The sequence below is a fragment of the Phyllopteryx taeniolatus genome, chromosome 6 (genome assembly GCF_024500385.1).
Source record: "Phyllopteryx taeniolatus isolate TA_2022b chromosome 6, UOR_Ptae_1.2, whole genome shotgun sequence".
Taxonomy (NCBI): Eukaryota; Metazoa; Chordata; class Actinopteri; order Syngnathiformes; family Syngnathidae; genus Phyllopteryx; species Phyllopteryx taeniolatus.
In genome coordinates, this window is record NC_084507.1 from 24619807 (window position 1) to 24640306 (window position 20500).

General features: G+C 44.8%; 1 protein-coding gene across 10 annotated transcripts in view; it reads right to left on the bottom strand.

Annotated features, from left to right (window-relative positions):
* Positions 1–20500, bottom strand: part of LOC133480183 (adhesion G protein-coupled receptor B1-like) — a 274432-nt gene that overhangs the window by 109228 nt on the left and 144704 nt on the right. For all 10 annotated transcript variants that reach the window (XR_009789207.1, XM_061777927.1, XM_061777930.1 and 7 more), the window contains 3 exons: positions 18644–18746; positions 18511–18554; positions 13097–13223 (listed from right to left, as the gene is read on the bottom strand). Coding sequence is in view for 9 of the 10 variants with exons in the window: in XM_061777927.1 (XP_061633911.1) it covers positions 13097–13223; positions 18511–18554; positions 18644–18746 (274 nt within the window). In the remaining variant the exon portion in view is untranslated. The remainder of the gene's footprint in view (positions 1–13096; positions 13224–18510; positions 18555–18643; positions 18747–20500) is intronic.

Sequence of the window (20500 nt, forward strand, 5' to 3'; positions counted from 1 at the left end):
TTTGACCTCATATATTAAATTCTGTGAGGAGAGCATAGTGCCAACCTGCACCTTGATGTGTAATAACAACATGCCCTGGTTCACAGCTGAGCTGAGCTGGCTTAACTGCGGTTATGCCAGCCTCCACTCGTAAAGGAGCAGTCAAGCCAGCCGCCCCTAATTTTGTTCATACTCGGCATTACGGTAATAGGTCGCCAACTCGCGGCGAAAGCCACCTTCAAAATAAAAGCTTCCCAATAATACGGACGTCAGTGGTCTTCGGTTAAGGAATGCAACCAGCAAAGTTAATTTGAATCTTGAGATACATTAAAAAATGTAGTTTATTTGATATCTTGGGAAAAATAAATGGTGAATGGACTGCACTTATAGAGCACTTTATCTACATCATCACAGTGCCCAAAGGGCTTTACAAAGCCTCACATTCACACACACATTCGTAAAACAATGGGCGACTGCTGCCATGCGAGGCGCTGCCAGGCCTACTGGGTTTAGGGTTCAGTGTCTTGCCCATGGACACTTGGACATGCGGACAGTCGTAGCAGGGATTCGAACCTGTTCTACCTACTGAGCCAAAGCCACCCCCTACTGAGCCGAAGCCACTCCAACATAATCCCATTGGTATTGCCTAGTATGAACAAAATTAGTGGCGGCTGGCTTGATTGCTACTTTACGAGTGGAGGCTGGCTTGACCGCAGTCATTTTTGAGGGTCCTTAGCCAAACCGATGTTGTTTTGCACAATGCACATACCGGCACTATATACCTACTGCAAAAAAAAATCTGCAATATAGTGGGACCGCGAAGCAAGAACCGCGACATCACGGAGGATTACTGTATCTGTATTCCTTGATGATAAATTGCAGGGACTCATTACTTCATGGCTGGGACTCCTTGGATCATATCGATCTATGTTGTGTGTGGATCACACACACAACATGCTCAATTGCTCAATTGGGTTTAAGTCAGGGCTCTGGCTGGCCCATTCAAGAACAGTCACTGAATATTTCTGAAGCCACTCCTTTGTTATTTTAGCTGTGTGCTTAGGGTCATTGTCTTGTTGGAAGGTGAACCTTCGGCCCAGTCTGAGGTCCCGAGCACTCTGGAGAAGGTTTTCGTCCAGGATATCGCTGTACTTGGCCGCATTCATCATTCCTTCGATTTCAACTAGTCGTCCTGTCCCTGCAGCTGAAAAACACCCTCACGTCATGATTCTGCCACCACCATACTTCACTGTTTGGATTGTATTGGACAGGCGATGAGCAGTGCCTGGTTTTCTCCAAACATACTGCTTAGAATTAAGGCCAAAAAGTTCTATCTTGGTCTCATCAGCCCAGAGAACGTTATTTCTCACCATCTTGGAGTCCTTCAGGTGTTAGAATTTTATGGCTGCAAAATGTTCGAAAAAAGCGGGGACAGGGTCATGTTTACCACTGTGTTAGATCACCTTTTCTTTTAACAACATTCAATAAACGCTTGGGAACTAATTGTTGAAGCTTTGTTGGTGGAATTCTTTCCCATTCTTGCTTGATGTACAGTTACAGCTGTTCAACAGTCTGGGGTCTCCGTTGTCGTAATTTACGCTTCATAATGCGCCACACATTTTCAATGGGAGACAGGTCTGGGCTGCAGGCAGGCCAGTCTAGTACCCGGACTCTTTTACTACGAAGCCACGCTGTTGTAACACGTGCAAAATGTGGTTTAGTATTGTCTTGCTGAAATAAGCAGGGGTGTCCATGAAAAAGACGTTGCTTGGATGGCAGCATATGTTTCTCCAAAACCTGAATGTACCTTGCAGCATTATTGGTGCCTTCACAGATGTGTAAGTTGCCCATGCCATTGGCACTAACACAGCCCAATACCATCACAGATGCTGGCTTTTGAACTTTGCATACATAACAGTCCGGATGGTTCTTTTCCTCTTTGGCCCGGAGGACACGACGTCCACAATTTCCAAAAACAATTTGAAATGTGGGATTTGGGAGGAAACCCACAATGTGGGATGTGGGTTTCCTCCCACATCCCACATTGTTCCCGTATGGGGAATCTGTTGTTTCCATATATGCATCCTGGGACTCACATTGTCTCAAGTGTATAATGATCTATGTTAAAAAATATTAAGCAGTAAATATTAGTAATAGTACATTCCTTCATCGATTTTATGTACCACTTTATCCTCACTAGGGTCGCGGGCGTGATGGAGCCTATCCCAGGTATCTTCGGGCAAGAGGCGGGGTACACCCTGAACTGGTCACCAGCCATTCGCAGGGCACATAGAAACAAAAAACCATTCGCACTCACAGTCACACCTACGGGCAATTTAGAGTCTTCAATCAACCTAGCACGCATGTTTTTGGGATGTGGGAGGAAACCGGAATGCCCGGAGAAAACCCATGCAGGCACGGGGAAAACATGTAAACTCCACACAGGCGGGGCCGGGGATTGAACCTCGGTCCCCAGAACTGTGAGGCAGACGTGCTAACCAGTCGTCCACCGTGCCGCCTTATACATATATATATATATGCCGTATTTTCACGACCATAAGGCGCACTTCAAAGTCGGAAATTTTCTCCAAATGGGCAGGGCGCCTTATAATGCGGCGCGCCTTATGTGTGCACCGAGTTCCAACATCTATAAATGTTGCTGTGTGATGAGCACTCCGCTTGACTTTTTTTTTTTTTAAGCATTTCCTGCTGTCAAGCTGCTTACACAGAGGAAAAGCGGACGTGGCTGAGGACAGAGGAAGGACGCTAAAGCCACGCCCCCAGTAGGGATGCAGCGCCGGGGTGTTCTTTAATTTTTTATTTTTTTAAATTAATTAATTAATTAATGTTTTTTATTTATTCTTTTTTTTTTTTTTTTTTACCGCTTTATTGACTGGGAGCATTTACGGGGTGTGCATTGCGCAAAACTACATCTGTTTGGCTAAGGACCCCCGAGCAGCCGCGAGAAAATTCAAGATCAACGAATCCGCGGTTCGCAAGTGGAGGAAGCAGAAAAACGAGCTTCGCCAAGTCAAGAAGACGAAGCTGAGTTTCCGCGGAAACAATGCGAGGTGGCCCGAGGTGGAAGATACCCTCGAGCAATGGATTAATGAGCAAAGAATAACTCGGGGCTTGCCATCATTCCGGGAAGCTTGACGAAGCGCTGGACATCGGTGTAAACAGGGCGTTCAAAGTGAAGTTGCGAGCGGCGTGGAAGCGATGGAGGACATGGCGAACACAGCTTTACTAAGACTAGGAGGCAGCGCAGGGTGAGTTACGCCACCATTTGTGAATGGATTGCGGATGCTTGGGCTAACGTGTCTGCTTGCACTGTTGTTCGAGCTTTCCTAAAAGCCGGCATCATTTCTGAGGAGCCACACGGCAACGAGACTGACTCGAACCTCCTGTGTTTGATTGAAAACTTGCCTAGCTGTTCATTTCGGATACAGAAGATGAGGACTTTGATAGATTTGTGGATGAGGATTGATAAAAAATAACGTGAGTACATTGTTAAATAGCGAAATCAGTTTTGCTCCCGCTGCCTTTTTAAAAACATTGTTTTAGCGTACATTTATGCTACCGTATGTTTTAAGCTAGCGTATGTTTTACCATGCCTGCGCCCAATAATACGGTGCACCTTATGTTTGTGTTAAATACAGAAATAGACCCCGTAACTGAGACTGTACCTTTTAATACGGTGCGCCTTATGGTCGTGAAAATAAGATAAAAAAATACAATACAATATATATACACAGAGGCTGAAATAAGCATTTAACACGTCACCATTTTTCTCACCAGATTTTGGGAACAACCCAAGTAATCCACCCAAAAACAAATAAACTCAGAAATTAGGTTGTGTGGAATAATTTGAAATGACACAGGGAAAATATTGAACACGTGGAGAAAGGGAGGTGTAAAAAGGCATGGAAAGCCAAGACAACACTTAAAATCGATCAATAATCAAACAGCAATCCAGCCCCTTGTCAGTGCAAATGAATATCAGATGGTTCAGTCCAAATTGATGGCCTACAAAAAGGTCTCATTGCCAAGCTGTGAGTCAAGATGCATTAATGATGGGTAAGAGCAGAGAGCTATCTCAAGACCATCGCAAATTAACTGTTGCAAAACATAGCGATGCCATTCGTTACAGGTGCGTATCTAAGCTTCTGAATGTTCTAGTTAGCCATAACACGTAAGCGGAAAGCCAATCATACCACTATAAATTTGCCTTGATCAGGTGTACCTCACAAGATTTCTGACAGAGGAGTGCAAAGAATAATCAGAAGAGTTGCCCAAGAGCCAAGGACCGCCTGTGGAGAGCTTCCAAAAAGACCTGAAATTAGCAGGTACTGTTGTCACAAGGAAAACAGTGAGTAATGTACTCCCCTGCCATGGGCTGTACGCAGGCTCACCACGCAAGACCCCATTGCTGGGGGAAAAAACATGTCAAAGCTTGTTTAAAGTTTGCAGAACAACATTTGGACAATCCACTTAAATACTGGGAGAATGTAGTCTGGTTTGATGAGAGCAAAATTCAACTGTTTGGATGCCATAATGCACACCACGTGTGGAGGAGAAATGGCACTGCACATCATCCTAAAAACACCATACCAACAGTGAAGTTCAGAGGTGGGAACATGATGGTGTGGGGCTGCTTTTCAGCATATGGTCTGGGTAAACTTCACATTATTGAAGGAAGGATCAATGGGCAAATGTACCGAGACATTCTTGACAAAAATCTGCTGTCATCTACGAGGATGATGAAAATGAAACGAGGGTGGACATTTCAGCAGGATAATGATCCAAAATATGATCTCAATTGGTTTCAAAGGAAAAACATATAGCTGCTAGAATGGCCCAGCCAATCAATCCAATTGAAAATCTATGGAAAGAACTTAAACTCAAGGTCCATAAAAGAAGTCCACAGAACCGCCAAGATTTTAAGATTTTACTGTTTCTGTGGAGGAATTGGACAAAATCACACCAGAGCAATTTGTGCAACTAGTTTCTCCATACAGGAGGCATCTTGAAGCCGTCATTGCAAGTAAAGGCTTTTTTACAAAGTATTAAATAAATACTAGTTGGCATGTTAAATACTTTGCCCTGTGTCATTTCACACAACTTAATTTCTGATCTTATCTGTTCTACTTTCTTTGTATGTATGGATCACTTGGGTTGTTCCCAACAATTTTCATGTCAACAGGATCTTTGGAAATATATTTAGTGAGAAAAATGGTGACATGCTAAATAATTATTTCAGCTGCTGTGTCAGCTGCAGTGTGTGAGCGTGTGTGTGTGTGGGTGTGTGTGTATTGCCAAGGAGTTTCCAAGATGGCGCCTACCCGTGTGGACGCCTCGGTTACGTGATCTCTAGTATTGTCTATGTTTTTGTGTTTTTCGTTCGTCTTTGGAGACATTACGTGAGTCACACAAGGAAAGACTACCCCGGACTTTCTTTCACCAACTTTCGTAAATCCGCTCAGTTTTTTTCCCCCCCGAGTTACTCACCGGGGTGGGGTGGGGGAATGGGGGGCGACTGGGGTCTATGGCGCATGGAGACGGAGGTGACGCCACAGAGGAAAGCAAGCCGGCATCCAAGTGAAGCTCCGCAAGAGAGGATACAGATTGCCATTTATGTCGATCCACCTTGCGAATCTATGCTCCCTACCCAACAAAATTGACAAGCTTCATCTTCTGACAAAGACCAGCAAAGACTTCGGACATTCCGCCGCCTTGTGCTTCACGGAGACTTGGCTTTGTGAGGCTGTCCCCGATGGCGCCGTTATGCTTCTCGGCTTCCATCTTCACCAGGCAGACCGCGTCATGGAGTTATCGGGGAAAACAAAAGGCGGCGGGATATGCTTCTATATCAATGAAAAATGGTGTACGGACGTCACGGAGCTCAGCACACACTGCAGCCCGCATTTAGAGTACCTGTTTTTGAACTGTAAGCCATTATACTCGCCTCGTGAGTTTGCATCTTTCATTCTCGCTGGTGTTTACATTCCGCCTAAAGCTAACACGAATGCCGCACTGCTAACACTCGCTGAACAAGTAAACAAAATTGGAAAAAACACCCAGTCTCACCCTCATTATTCTCGGGGACGTTAACAAAGCTAAACTCAACCACAAACTCCCTAAATACAGGCAGCACATTGACTGTCCTAGCAGGGAAAATTAAATTTTAGACCACTGCTATCCATCCATCCATTTTCTGTACCGCTTTATCATCACTAGGGTCGCGGGCGTGCTGGAGCCTATCCCAGCTATCTTCGGGCAAGAGGCGGGGTACACCCTGTACTGGTCGCCAGCCAATTGCAGGGCACATAGGAACAAACAACCATTCGCACACACATTCACACTTAAGGGCAATTTATTATACGACGCTAAATAACGCATACCGTGCTATACCTCGCGCAGCTCTGGGCTCGTCTGATCACTGCTTAATTCACTTAATACCAACATACAGGAAAGAACTTAAATGTGCGAAGCCTACGGTGAAAATAGTGAAAAAGGGGACCAATGAAGCCAAGATAGAACTTCAAAGCTGTCTAGACTGCACAGACTGGAGTGTCTTTGAAAATTCAGCTGGCAGCCTGGATGACTATACGGACACCATCATATCCTATATCAGTTTCTGTGAAGAGATGTGTGTACCAACAAAGTCATTTCGCACATTCAATATCAACAAACCGGACTAAAGAGGACGCATATCGAATTGGGGATAGTGGCCTGTATAATCGTGCTAGAAACCAGCTGACTAAAGAAATTACCATTGCAAAGACACACTATGCAGTAAAGTTAGAAAACAGTTTTGCACTAACGACTCTAAATCAGTCTGGCATGCATTACAATCGCTAACAAATGACAAGCGACCAACCACCCAAGCTGAGAACAATAAAATCTAGCAGACGACTTGAACAACTTCTACTGCAGATTTGAAAGATTAACACCCCACACCCACCACGACGCACCACCGACCACAATTACACCTCTGACTTCTGCGTTGACCATGCACGAACTGGATGTGAGACGCAGCTTCAAACAACAAAAGATTAACAAAGCGACAGGCCCAGACCTTGTGTCCCCATCCTGGCTCAAAGTCTGCGCGGACCAGCTCGCTCCAGTCTTGACACAGATCTTCAATAGATCTCTGGAACTATGCGAAGTTCCAGAGACCTCAAGAGCGTCACAGGTCCCCTGCTGGACCCCCTGCAGTTTCCCTACCGAGCAAACAGGTCTGCGGATGATGCAGTCAACATGGGACTGCACTTCATCATAGAACACCTCAACGGCGCGGGGACCTATGTGAGGATCCTGTTCATGGACTTCAGCGCTGCGTTCAACACTATCATCCCTGAACTCCTTTCATCCAAGCTTCTCCAGCTCAGCGTCTCCCCTGCCATCTGCCAGTGGATTTACAGCTTCCTGACGGGCAGGACACAGCAGGTGAGGCTGGCGGAGGCCACCTCTTCTACACGCACCATCAGCACCGGGGCGCCCCAAGGTTGTGTCCTTTCTCCGCTGCTCTTCTGTCTCTACACAGAGGACTGCACCTCAACGCACCCAGCTGTCAAACTCCTGAAGTTTGCAGATGACACCACTGGCATCGGGCTCATCAAAGACGGTGACGAGTCTGCGTATTGACAGGAAGTGGAGTGGCTGGAGCTGTGGTGTGGCTGACACAACTTGGAGCTGAACACGCACAACACTGTAGAGATGATTGGGGAATTCAGGAGGCATCCTTCAGCACAGCTGCCCCTCACGCTGTCCAACTGCCTTGTGTCAACCGTTGAGACCTTCAAGTTCTTGAGAATCTCTCAGGACCTGATGCGCGAGATCAACATCAACTCCATCCGCAAAAAGGCCCAGCAGAGGATGTACTTCCTACGGCTTCTGAGGAAGCACGGCCTGCCACAGGAGCTGTGGATGCAGTTCTACACAGCGGTCATCGAATCAGTCCTGTGTTCTTCCATCACATTCTGGTTTGGTGCTGCTACAAAAAAGGACAAACTCCGACTGCAACGGACAATCAAAACTGCTGAAAGGATTGTCGGTACCCCCCTACCCATCCTTGAGGAGTTGCATGCTGCCAGAACTAAGACAAGAGCGTGCAAAATCCTCTCGGACCCACCGCACCCCGGTCACCAGCTCTTCCAGCTCCTTCCCTCAGGTAGGCGCTACAGATCAATGCAAACTAGAACTAGCAGACATTCCAACAGTTTCTTCCCTCTTGCGATCAACTTCTTAAACACCTAACCTACAATTCCATTACAACATGCTGGCAATTTTTTGACTTGAGTTCGTTGTCACATTTCTGTGGGGCCAATTATATATTACTCGTGCACTCACTGTAGTTGTCTCTGCACTATTTGCATACCTGTTGTTGACCAATACTGGCCACTCGTGCCAGAGTAGCATCTGCTCCATTTGCACACCGATTGAGGAGTCTCTGCAACATTTGCACAATCGACATTGTCACAGATGATCGCACTACTCGTCACTTTAAACCGCATACACTCCTTGAAGTCTCGCCGCCTTTTGCACAATGGTCATTGCACCGGACTATTGCAATATTAGTGAGTCGAACTGCTCTAAGTGCTAGAGGACTCTGCATCTTTTTGCACAATTGTCAAAACAAAAATGTACCGGGATTACCAGATAACTAGGAACCCTTTATTGCTCAGTGACTGTTTTTTTTTGTCAATGTCTTTATGTCTCAAAAGTGTCTGTTGTCGTACTAGAGCGGCTCCAACTACCGGAGACAAATTCCTTGTGTGTTTTTTGGACATACTTGGCAAATAAATATGATTCTGATGAACACCATATCACATGCATGTTAGTCAACTTGTGTACGGAGTTGCTGAGCCAGCACATTGAGGAAGGGTGGGGCCAAACCCCTCCACCCATAAGGAGGGGCAAAGCTAGCGAGCCCGTCCAGCAGGGGAACCACCCAGGGGGATGCCACCGACCCCTCAGGAACCAGGGAGGTCCCGAGCCCAACCGAAACGCCCCGACCAGTCGCAAAGGTAGAGGCACGGGCACGAACACTGCCCCCCACGCCGCACTCCTTGGCGACATTGCTCGTCTCCAGGAGACTCCAAGAGACGTCTTTGAAACCAGCGGACACTTGAGTCGCCACTAAGTAGCCAGCTAGTCTCAAGGCCAATGAGATAGGCCCTTAACGGTAAAAGGTGGCTCGCGGCTCAAAATCCTGCAGTCAACCCGCTGACACTGCAATGCTTTGCAGATACAGTTACTTTTGCTTTCAACCATTGAGCCCAAAAAAACAAAACAAAACAAAAACCACTTTTGGGCCATGTCACTCAGCACAGGCCTTTCAAGCCCATATTGGTCCCTCAAATTTGAGTCACCAATTTATTTATTTTTTGAACAATATCTCCTTTTTAAACAACCCAATGTATGTAGAAATGTGTAAAAGCATACAGTACTTGGATTTGACAATACTTTTGTCATGATCTGTTGACGATCGGCCAGGGGTGCGCATAGACTTTGGACATTCATTTGTCCGCCGATCCAATCCAATATATCATCCATTTAACACACACATACAGTTGTAGTTGTGTTAAGCGAAGGAGCTCTTCCCTTTAAATGTAGTCCATGTTGTGTGTGTGTGTGTGTTTTTTTTTAATCTAAATGCTTACAGCAAATTTGGGGTGACCAAAGTAGGTGTGAGAAATAACAGCAAGAGACTAATAGGTTATGTATGTAATGTAATGCGGCATCAGGGGGAAAAAAATGAAAATCGAAAGTACAAGTGAAAAAAAGGAGCGACGTGTTTATTATTCTGGGGCCGTAGCGGGCTAGTTACGGACAGACTGGCTGAGCCATTTAGAAACGAGCAAAAAAATTCACAGCGGATAATTGGCATGAGGCCCATGGATATTTGAAAAAATAGATTGCAGGGGGGAGAGAGGAGTTGGGCTCCCCCCATCATCCTTAACTAAAGCAGCTAGTTTAGAAAGTTCGAGGCAGTCAACAGTCATGGAATGACTCCATTCAAAATGAATCAATAAATAAATCACAGTACTATTTGGCATGTTTTGGGGATGTGGGAGGAAAGCGGAGAGCCCGGAGAAAAGCCACGCAGGCGCGGGGAGAACATGCAAACTCCACACAGGCGGGGCCGGGGATTGAACCCGGCTCCTCAGAACGGTGAGGCAGACGCTCTAACCAGTCGCCCACCGTGCCGCCAAGAGCAAAATAATTTTGATAATTGTCTATATTTATCATTTTATGTGGCCCGCGAAAGGCAATCATCTGTGTCGACTAAAATACCAAAATTGCAAATTGTCTCCACTTTTAACAACAGTCAGCTGCTGTAAGCATTTTTGTTCCCAAGCCCCCTTTTCAAGTAAATGTAATAACAGTTGAACACATTTTTTTTTACCGGCTTCTGATTCGAAACTAGTGCTCCATCAATTTGTGGCGCGTGAGACAAGCATACACTTATATGGTCTCACAGTCATAATGGCCCTGTGAGGCAGACCAAAAGAAATAGGAGCAAAAGGAGTGTGACAGTCCCCAAAGCAGTTTCGTCGTTCTCCTTTTGTATGAGAAAGAGCTTTCAACCACCTTTTGGCATTTGAGGGCTTCTTTGGCCCTGTCGAAACCAAAAGTCGTCGTACTTTCCTATTATGCAGGGCTTCGGCGAGATTTGCTTAAGTGACATCACAACTCGGGCTGGGAAATATGGCCCCGAAATGATCACGACATATTTTTTTCATATCGTCTGATCTCGATTATTATGACTGTTTTTTGAAATATTGTTTTGAAACTGCCAGTTTTAAAGCTCTGTCGCCCCTTGGCTGGAATTCAGTTCTTACAAAAAAACAGAAATGGCCCCTTGTATGTGATGATTCGACAAAGTTTTGATTTAGTGTTGAAGGACAGCCAGTGGGGGAAAAAGTATTTGTTGCAATTGTTGTAAAGCCACGATTATTTCCGCGTTATGTGAACGCATTGTTCGGACGTTGCTGTTTATTTGACACGAGGCACCTTGTTGCGCAGCTAAGGGGCGCTTGTTCGTTCGTGGCAATTATTTCTATTATTGCTGTTTTTGTTTTCACAGTAATTTTTGTCGGATGATTTTTTTTCCACAGAAATGCAAAATCATTTGTTTTGGGAGCTTTTTACAAAAGACAAGGCGCAAGGTAAAACGCTTCATTTCACGGTGCGCCACCAAGTGCGGGAAATGCGTCCGGCATTCACGAAATATAAAAACAAATAAAAAATCAAATAGTGAAAACTGTAGCAAGATGTTAGAGGAGCTGATGGGCATAATCAGCGTGATGTCAGTCTCCTCCACTACTGGCTAATTACATCTTCCAGGTTCAAAGCATCTTTACTGAAAACTAAATAAATGAGAGAGTAACAGTTTATTCACATATTTATTACTGCAAATAAAAAAAAATAAAACAAATATTAAAAAATGTTTTACTCCAAATCAAAACAAATGTAGAAAAATCTAAAATAACACAAAGAAGTAGTTTACAGTCTTGCCCATGCTCAGAGCGGGGTTATGTTTTTGTCGCTGGTTATTTGTTGAAAACAACTTTGACGGGCTCGTAGGGTGTAATGTCTAACTCCGACCAGCAGAGGACCAAAGAACAGCCTCGCATTGTCAAGCGCAGAAGAGCAACAATGACACGCAATGTTGGAACAGCGGTGTGACGGTCAACGTCATGACCAAATGTTCTATTTTTGTCTTTTACAGATCAAACAAACAAAATGAACTTTTAAACGAATGTATGGACGGACGCAAAAAAAATCCTTTCCGCACAAAGGCTGCTACACGAACGAAAGTGGAGCATTAAAAAGACGACTTTGATTGGCTGTTGTCACACACGTTTCCACCAAGTTTGCGTTGTGAATATGCGCAAAGCCGGAGCTAAGTTTAGCCTAGGAGGCAGAAGAAGGTACGATAGAGTCGTCGCTACATGCATATGCAATTTCTTTTTAGACTAATATAGAATAATATGTCATGAAAAATGATATTTCTATCTTTCTGCTAGGGCTTCCGTGCCATAAATAAATAAGAGCGGAAAGCTCCAAATAGGTGCGTTTTTAGCAAATAACAATGGATACGAAAATTCACACTGTTTTGCCTTGTACTTCCAAGAATAATGAAATGATGCTACTATTACTTGTATTTACAGCTTATAATTAAACATCTTTGCCAGGGAAAATATCCTATAATTACAGGGCGCAGACAGACAGACAGACAGAGCATCGTCACGGTTTCAAACGGCGCACACGGCGGGCATCTCGACCAATGGCTCGGCTTTGGCTTTCATTTGGCCTAACCGCGCCTTCTGTGACTTTTACGGCTTTTACGGGCCGAGGTCCGAACAGCGCGGTGCTCTCTAACGTCTTCGTGGGAACCCACGCTGTTCTCCAAAAAGCTTTCCGAGAAATTTGCGGTCGAATCATCACTAACAGCAATGTTAGCAACACTCACCGCAGAGAATGGCGGCTTTTCGTTTGAGTCCGATTCGGATTTGTGAGATGGCACATTTCTGCTTGGCTGTGCCCAATGCCAGCCACACGGTGAAGAAATAGAGTTGTCTTATTTCTTCAATTATTTTTCAATAATGCTCTGGGTGGGGCTTTAACCGTAGAGCGTACGCCAAATCATTGAAACCAAGCTCACATTATCATGGGATGTTGCACCACACAAGTAAACTACTACTTTGAATCTCGAGATTGAAATATTGTGAATATACGTAACCGGTGGTCCGCATAGTGCAAATCTTGCATCAGCTGCCCCCCCCCCCCCCCCCCCCCCCCCTCCTTGGCCCAGACAAACAACCCTAACCTTTACTCTGTGACGTAAATATTAGCTACTTATGGTCGGAAAGCTAGTTCATGACTTAATTTTTTTTTCGCAGCATTGCTTTGGCTTGGCGAGGCAGAGCGATAGTGACAAAGATGGGGAGAGGGGGAGGGTCTGTTGATAATGTCATGACAATGACGCCCTGGGGGGCGGGGGGGGGGGGGGGGGGAGAAAAAAAAGGCTGGTGCGTGGACACCACAGTAAAAGACACAGTCTCCGCTACTCGCTCTTTTGACGAAATCAAGGAACGTCCACACTTACCATTTCGGGATGAAGTCGCGCTAATATGGCGAAGGCGGACAGCCTGTCACACAGGCATTTGGTTCGGAGTGAATCGACGAGCACGGCTTTGCAGCCCCGAGCGGACCAGGATCCCAGCAGAGAGGAGCTACGGAGACACGGACGCACAAAAGGAGGCGATGCAGTCAATGCGGAGATGCTAAAAGGCTACGAAAGCAGTCAGGAGCCCGCAAGCTGCGCGCACACCCGCTACTTCATCCATTTTATCTCCGTTATTTGCAATCTAAAATGCGGCAACACACGTGAATGGCGGTGATGACGAGGCGCTGCAGGTTTCTGCATGCCCCCCCCCAAAAACAAAACAAAACAAAAAACATAGCGCTCTTTATGCTGATCAAGTAACACTACTTATCCAGACATCTAGAACAGAATTATGTACAAAATAGTACATCAGGATATGTGAAAATGGATTGTTTTTACAAGAACTAGCCTGTCCCTTTGTTTACAGAAGAAGGATAGTCTTTTGACATCGATTTCTGGTTTGAAGTCAATGGTTGCATTTTCATTTCAGCATCTTCACTTCAAGAAGCTCAAATCGGTTTCTCGTCACCCTTCGTTGGCGAGGGAGGGCACGATGTTTGCACGTACTGCGCAATGGAGTGCGACTCGCTGTTTACAGTTTCCTATATTTCATATCAAGCCCAGATTGGTGGATGATCTTCTCATTACATTTTGCTGAGCGGCTAAACAATGATGCGCACAATTGGACAACATTTAGGAGCACGTATCTCAAAGAGATCAAAACATCTCACGACCATCCAAATTCAGTGGAATGATTTGAACTGTTTCGCAAACATGAGGTAACATTGTTCAATAAAATGGAAAATGCCAAGTGCACAGTTTTCGCGGGTTGTGATCTATTTCATTTAGTCATCGTGCAGTCAATCATTCCTTGATTTGCATCTGACTTGGACAAGATGTAAGGTGTATTTTGGACTCATCAAAAGATAAATGGCAGAAACAGAAACTCTTTGGCTCATTTTCATACAATTTGATTCATAACGGTAAATTCCCTTTTGAAAATCCATTAATGTTAGTGATGTGAGTACTGTATTTGAATTGTTGGCAGTTGTTATCCATCAAAAGGTCATAATTGTTTCGAAGAACAAACAAAAAAAGAATTTGCTTCGATGTTTTATGAAGACGCTCATGAATTTTTGGGATATATAGGATGTATCTCCTATTGCTAAATATGCGTCGTTCCTTTTTTGTTCATTTAGCAACGGTCGCTCGAGCTGTCTTTACGATGAATGCCACTGGAGAGAGCCTCCCTATGTTGTCCAAAAAAAAACCCCACCAGAGGCATCTGCGAGCTGAAGTGCAATCTCTTGATTTAGATGAACTTCCGACTATAATTTATGACTTATGTATGCAGAAATGTAAGAAATTCCAATCAATGGGTTCGCATTTCTTCCCCCCCCCCCCCCCCCTTCCGCTGTACCTCTGAATAGTTTTGTTTTTCCCGGAATAAATAAAATCAGCATTTAAAACAGCATTTTATATTTACTTGGCTTATCTTTGTCTGATGTTTACATTCGCGCTAGCTACCAGTGTGAATGGCGTTAACTTCTAAAAACTTGGATGTTTGGCTAAGTTGTCAACTCGGGGGTGGAAGTATTTGCGTTTGGCAAGATCTCCACACGGAGCAGATCTGCAACTTTTTATTTCCTTTTCTCTAATACATCATTTACTTTAAGTCACAATTTAGTCTTTATTTTTGTCTCAGTCTCATTCCAGTTGACGAAAACTGCTGCAGATTTACCCGTTCATCCACTTTTCTGTACCGCTTCTCGTCACCGGGGTCACGGGCGCGCCGGAGCCCGTCCGAGCCGACTCCGGGCGACAGACGGGGTACGCCCTGAACCGGTCGCCGGCCAGCAAAGCACATATAAACGAACAACCGTTTGCTAACCGTGCTGTGCAGAAAATAAAACAAGTGTATAATTAGTTCGTATAAGTAATTTGGTCCATTTGTTTTAAAGCCATTCTGTTCGCCGAGTGTGTCAAAGAACGTTCAAGTTTGAGCATACGATTCACACACGGACACAGAACTACCTTATTTGGACCAAACCTTTATTTAGCCATAATACTGTGAAATCAGCACAAAAAGTGCACAAGTTACAATAGCATCAGGCCTGCTGTCTCCGTATGAGCCTAATTCAAGTCATTATTTGTGCAGCGTGTGGACGGGCTACTTGTTCGACATGTGTCGGTGTTTGTTCAACACAAATTTACATGAACTTGTGGTCTTTTTTTTTTTTTTTTGTCCACAAGGCAATATCAATGAATACCTTATGCACAGAAGCCAATCGGCTTTTGAATTTCTGTACTTCAGCTTCATAAAGTCAATCATAATCCTTATTTTCATTTTTCGGGGGGGGGGGGGCTGTGAGTTTTCCATGGTCTCCATCATAAGAATAAAGTCTTCAACCTCGACTGTTGTAAAGAGTAATCCTGCGCGCCATACCGTAGGCTTCTTCTTTGTCTGTTGCTCTCGAGCATCACATTTGTATTTTGAAACATCTAAAATAGCTTCTGAGACGGTTTGTTGGGACACTTTCAGTTTCCTTCCACTCCGTGGTCCGCTGTGATCATCTGAAGTCTTCTATATCAATGAGTTCAAATGTTCTTGTTACCCCAACCTTTCTTCAAATGTGTCAAACGCACCTCGAATCGGCGCGTGCGCTTCAATTCACAGGGCGTCGTTTATTACACGGCTCTACCAAATGCTGTATTCTAATTGGCATTTGAGCCTCTGGCACTGTGACAAAGACATTCCCCATAAAATGGGATCTGTTGTTTACACAAGCGCTTGCATTTTCAAGTGACTTATCAGAGCCGTCATCGAAAAGAAACGCAACGCAGTGAGAAAGTTACCGGACGAGCAGATTTGCATATGCTAAATGATCGCTACAAGTCTTATTTGTAATTGCTTAACATGCTTGCCGGTGCATGAATTTTCAGAGGACTGGACTGGAAAGGCCTCTATCGTGTTGCTCATGTTTTTTTCATTCATCCTCGCACTTGGCTTTGTTCCCCTTTGTATGACAATTCAGTTTTAAAGCCATAGATTGTCTCCCTTCTTCCTTGCAGGCATTGCCATTTTTGTTTTCTTTCGAACACATTTGTACATTCGCATAACTTCCGGACCACATCGTTCTGATTGTTTCTCTTGTCAACTCCTCCCGCCTCTTCATACAAAATTAGTTCAGATTGGATTTCATTGCAGGTTGTTGAGTATAACTACAATCCCCAAAAATTGGTGTGTAAACAAAATGAACCCTGCACAACATTCATTGATAAAGTGAAATTTGGTGGCCACCACAGAATGCAAAATCTTTACGAGCAAATCCAAGTAATGCAATAATGTGGAACAGATATCGACACTCAGGCCAGAAACCACAGCGCCTGGCCTGGCCTGGCCTGTCCTGCTTTTTAATCCACTCAGCGAAACCTTCCCAACATTCCTCTGCTAAGGCCACAGGCCGGCAGGATGTCTGTTTTGGACTCACAATGATACTCAACCAAGTAAGACCGCCTAAAACCCACGAACAAAGATTGCCCAGTAAGGAGAGATGACAGATTGCCCCGAAAAGGTCTGCATTTTTTTCTCGAGACCCAAAGTTCGACTGGGGGAGTAAGGATGATTGATGACTGCTCAACAGAGGACAAGCCCTCTCTTATCAGCCCCGAAAAGTCCACTCAGCAGATTGAATATGGCCAGATGACTAGCTCTCAAAACGAGCGGTCGCTTCTCATCGATGGAACACGGTCCTTCCCCCAGCGGTGCCCCAAAACACTGAGAGATAGACTCTGAGCGCATGGGTATCGAGAATGAACAATGCAATTAAGGAAATCCCACGGTCAAGCCGGTCCAACCTGCATGACCTCATCCTCGCCACAACAGGGACGAAACCAAGCCCGCCAACCCAGACGCCCGACTAGGGCACCGGTGAAATCCGCCGCCGCAAACCAAAAACATAACGACTGAAAAGAAATGCAGCCACAGTGTCCCCATCATTGACACTATTAGCCTAAATATTGTCAAGACACAACTTCGGGAACTCCATGCTGAGATCCCTACCGCACGACAAAGCACGGCGAAACAAGTAACCAATCCCCGGTTGTGAAGCAACACGCTAAGAGTGACCATCGTAGTTGTCAACGCTCACAGCGTCGTCTTGAACCAAACTCTGAGCTTTGTTGAAAGTATTCTGTCTAAAGCCCTAGCAGGCCCCACTAATCCGATCCAGGTCCATCTTGCTTTTTCCCTTGGGAGCGCCACAGTTCTGTATGTCAATCCTGAGTTCGAAGAAATAGCCTTTTTTGTCACGCTCCCAATCATCGACGTCCCCGAAGATGGAATTTTGCATATCGAGAATTTCGCCCTTTATCATCTGTCGTCCGACAGTTACCACAGCAAAACTGCAATTTCCAACTTTTCCGGGCAACACAAATTCGAATTGGACCCTGAAACGCTCGAACAAATACAATTTGAAGGAACTCAGTCAAATGACATTACTTACATTGACAACACCTTACGCGGCATTAGTACTGACGCTAAAACTCCCCAACCCCCGTTCGTGCATTCCTGGTCAACAGCGGACAATATCTTAATAGCCCTAGTCAGCCTTGGTTACTGCATTCTCTTTGGCATAGCCTACCTCCTTTACCGAAAGACCAAGAAACTACAGGGTTTCGTCAAACAGTGCTCCATTGCTCCCCCCAAGGTCTTCCATAGAAAAGTAATGGCCGAACCCGGAAATGACCCAGTCCGAACCGTGGAGGAGGTCCTCCTCAACCTGCATTGGGTCCCGACTTTATTCTCTCTCAACACTCATCAGTTCATTCATGCTTAAGTTCAGCCATTCGCTCTATAAGTCCATTCCCGACGTGTTGTGTTATTCTTCTTTTATCGTGGAGTTAATTCCCTTTTGCATTTTCCCTGTAGTTCAGACAGTAAGTGATCCACATATCAGGCATTCTATTGTGTACTGTGTGCGTTTGACTCAAAGATATCGACTTCTGCAATTGAGAACTCATTTTACATACTGTAACGTTGGCAAAACTTTCAGAAAGATTGATCCACCGATGTTTTTCGTCATATCGCCCTGCTGTTACTGTAGCTAATCAACGACGTGTTGCCCTATTTTAATACTTTAATCTAAACACTCCCATTTCAATTCGAACAGAACAAAAACGTTTATCCTCCAACCCCTTAACACAAAGTTTTTTTTAACACCGATATGCGCCGCAAATGCAATAAACATTCAGTTTATGCTGACTGAATACAAACAATCAACTTACAGTTTTAGCACAGTCAAGTGTAGCCTAAACGCTAGGAAAGTTCAAGTAAATGTGAAAACTTATCTTACCTCTCATTGTCATCCCAGGATATACACGTCTGGTTTGTGGTGCCCTATTGGATGAGACAGTCGGACAGTCAATATAAAACGACGTTAACTGCTCTGTTGACTTGCTCCTCTGAAACACTGGTTTGGCACTCACGTTGTACAAGTGAGAAAATTCCACTGCAACTGGAGCAGAAAGGGAAGCAGGAGTGGGTTTAATAGTGACTGATACAACCTTGGAGTTGAGTAATGTGCTGTTTCTACAGGGACAAAAAGAAAAAGAAAACAAAATGTTACTGTGACAATATTTAGCCTCTCCCCCCCAAAATATCTTTCACTTAGTCGCTGAACCTATGAGGCAATACCTGTACATGTACAGCCCACATTTTACAAGACCCTTTAGATTTGTTGCATGGATCGTACCGTGTCTTTTTCAAAAAAAAAAAAAGATTTGTATTCATTCATTCATCTTCCGTACCACTTCTCCTCACTAGGGTCGCGGGGGTGCTGGAGCCAATCCCAGCTGACTCTAGGCGAGAGGCAGGGCACTCCCTGAACTGGCCGCCGGCCGATTGGAGGGCAGATATAAACAAACAACCATTGGCACTCACACAAACCTACGGGCAATTTAGAGTTTTGAATTAACCTACAATGCATCTTTTTAGGATGTGGGAGGAGACCGGAGTACCCAGAGAAAAGCCACACAGGCACAGGTAGAACATGCAAATTCCACACAGGCGAGGCCGGATTTGAACCCGGATCCTTACAACTGTGAGGCAGATGTGCTAACCAGTTCACACCGTGAACATCCCCTTTCAGCCTCCGGCCGGCATATTTCTTATGCATTCGCATCCTCACTGCGCGCGTCGCTCTATGGTGACGTCAACAGAGAACGTCAACCTCAACAGCACATTGACTACCGTCATTCATGGCGTAAGGGTGCGTTCCCACTGTATAGCAATACTTAACAGGGGGTGCCCCATCTCTCGCTCCGACCCCCCCAAACATATTTTTTTTTTTATACCTGTGCGGCCCGGTACCACATGGCCCGCGGTGGTTGGGGACCGCTCATTTAGACATTCATTCACAATTTAGAGTCTTCGGTTAACCTAACGGGGCAGCACGGTGACCGAGTAGCGAGCGCATAGGTTTTTTTCCGGGTACACCGTTTTCTTCCCACATGCGTGGAAGGGTAATTGAAAAGTCAGAATTGTCCATAGGTGTGAATCTGAGCGTGAACGGTTGTTTGTCATTGGCAAGGTGTACCTCGCGTCTCGTCCAAAATCAGCTGGGATAGGCTCAGCACACCCACCTGCACATTTCTTATGGTAGTCGTTCGTGTAGAATTGACCTTAGATTTTGTCTCGCGTAGCTAAACTAGGTAACTAAAATATAGCACTCAGTAAAATACAGTGCAATTCAAAAACCACAATGAATAAACATATGTTTAGTGTATAAGACAGACTGATACGGTATAGTTCTTGATATGCAGGTATACTTAACTGCTCAGTTTATTTCCCAGGTAAGGCAATCCAATTTCATGATTCTTTTGTTTCCCCCATTCGAGGCACAGCCTATTTTTCCAATCTTTCCCAACATTTTATGCCATTTTATTTTACACCTTCCTCCCTATTTGTGATTTCTACTTTTCATGAGGAAAGAGACAATCATAAGGAAATCAATTGCCCATGGAAGTGGGATGCCAAATGCTTCTGGACAGCCCAACACGTTAAAATCTTGCTCACCTTTTTGATTCTTCACATCATCAGTGTATGATTTATGCACAATCGCCCTCTCACCAGTCCAAAACATAATCAGTCAGTTTAATCTTTCATGTCATCTAGTCTCTTCCCTCAAACTCATCTCATTTAGCCGGAGGGGCAAATGAAACGCAAAAAAAATGAAAGAAGATAAGAATGAAATGAAATGGCACTGTGAAGAGGAGCTGAGGAAGATGAAAGCCGTTTAAAAACTCTGAAGAAAGGTGGGAGGACTGATGAGATTCAAGGTTTAA